The 2,148-nt window shown below is 48.2% G+C and overlaps 1 protein-coding gene across 1 annotated transcript; it reads left to right on the forward strand.

The window, feature by feature from the left end:
* Positions 1 to 43: 43 nt before the first annotated feature.
* psmd3 (proteasome 26S subunit, non-ATPase 3) lies at positions 44 to 2,086 on the forward strand (the record flags this gene model as incomplete). Its single annotated transcript, XM_034865768.1, has 3 exons — positions 44 to 231; positions 1,323 to 1,459; positions 1,864 to 2,086. Coding segments are annotated over exons 1-3 (498 nt in total), but the record flags the coding sequence as incomplete, so codon positions are not given.
* Positions 2,087 to 2,148: the final 62 nt, after the last annotated feature.

The following is a 2,148-nucleotide window of genomic DNA, read 5'->3' on the forward strand; positions in this document are numbered from 1 at the left end:
TGTCTCCCTGCCTGCCTGTCTCCCTGTCTCCCTGCCTGCCTGTCTCCCTGCCTGCCTGCCTGTCTCCCTGCCTGCCTGTCTCTCTCCCAGCCGATGGAGATGGCAGAAGGAGACGTCCAGTTCCGACCCAGAGTGGGTAAATCAGCGGCGGCTCCTCTGCTGCCGGAGGTGGAGGCTTATCTGCAGCTGCTGCTGGTGGTCCACCTGACCAACATCAAGAGATACACAGAGGTCTGTCTGCCTGTCTGTCTGCCTGTCTGTCTGTCTGCCTGCCTGTCTGTCTGTCTGTCTGTCTGCCTGCCTGCCTGCCTGTCTGTCTGCCTGCCTGCCTGCCTGCCTGTCTGTCTGCCTGTCTAGGGGGGGGTAGCCTTGTCGGCCTGAATCTATTATAAATATACATAAAGAACTAGTGTATTTGCAGTATATGAAATGGTTTTTGACCTAATTATTGTGCAGTGAGATGACACTGGGCTGTCCGCTCTGACGGCGCTGCATCTCGTGCCCTGCTTATGATCAGAGCCTGTGATATGTCAGCTTATGATATCAGCACAAGAACTGCTGAGGAATAAGCAGCATATTATAAAGACCGTTGTGATAACTGACAGACTCTCCTTTCAGCCGTGCGTGTCCTCGCACACAGCGGCTGAACGTAGCTGGGACACGAATAGACTATCAACTTAAAGCTTTTACTCCTAAACACAACAGGCACGTCAACTTTAATAAAAAATTATATTTATTAAAACAAACCATATCAAGACGAGGGCAGAAACCAAATAAAGTGCATGACAAACAATCAGTGGGCGCAGCGCAGTTTTGCTTTAGGCTCCAAAAAATACAAATAGTAAAGTGCCCAAATCCAATAAATAGTACATGCTTTTTAGCCAAATAATACACGGAAACAAAATGAAGTTCATAACAACAACGACGAGACAGTCACTCAGAACAGACACAAGTATTACAAATAGGTTAGTTCTTAAAGCCTCGGGCCTCATATTCGGAGCAATAAAGTCAACAATTCCTCCCTGATATTATTTTTGTGTTTGGATGATAGAGGCTTAACATCCAGCGGGGTCTGGGGGGGTCTGGGGGGGTCTGGGGGACCCTACCGTTGTTGCGGGTGGGGGTACCTGTAGTTATAATACGATTATTATAATGAAACATTGAAATATGCCAATTCTGATGTGTTGACACAGCCTACTCCAGACAGACAGGGACACCTAACGCACACACGCTTCTCACCGTTCGTGGTCGAGCTGTGATATGATGATGATGATGATGATGATGATGATGATGATGTTGATGATGCTGTGTGTGTGTTTCAGGCTCAGAAGGTGTCAGACGACCTGCTGCAGAAGATCGGCTCTAAGAACCGCAGAGCTCTGGATCTGGTGGCGGCCAAATGTTACTACTACCACGCCAGGGTCTACGAGTTCCTGCTGCAGTTTGACTCCATGCGCAGGTACACACATATACACACATACACACATACATACATACATACATACATACAGACAAAGACACACACACACACACATACATAAAGACAAAGACACACACACACACAGAGACAGACAGACAGACAGACATATACACACATACACACATACATACATACATACATACATACAGACAAAGACACACACACACACACATACATAAAGGCAAAGACACACACACACACAGAGACAGACAGACAGACAGACAGACAGACATATACACACACACACACACACACACACATACAGACACACACACATATACAGACACACACACACAAAGACACTTACAGACAGACAGACAGATACACATGTTGTATACCTTTTGTTTGTATTGCGTAACACCCCCCCCCGTGTTGCCCTCCAGTTTCCTCCACACGCGTCTGCGTACAGCGACCCTGCGCCACGATGCAGACGGCCAGGCCGTGCTGCTGAACCTGCTGTTGAGAAACTACCTCCACTTCAACCTGTACGACCAGGCCGAGAAGCTGGTATCCAAGTCCGTGTTCCCGGAGCTCGCCAACAACAACGAGTGGGCCCGCTACCTCTACTACACAGGTAGGGTTAGCTTAGCACACCCTACTACACAGGTAGGGTTAGCTTAGCACACCTTACACCCTACTACACAGGTAGGGTTAGCTTAGCACACCCT

This window comes from Etheostoma cragini, unplaced genomic scaffold, assembly GCF_013103735.1.
Source record: "Etheostoma cragini isolate CJK2018 unplaced genomic scaffold, CSU_Ecrag_1.0 ScbMSFa_2661, whole genome shotgun sequence".
Lineage (NCBI taxonomy): Eukaryota > Metazoa > Chordata > Actinopteri > Perciformes > Percidae > Etheostoma > Etheostoma cragini.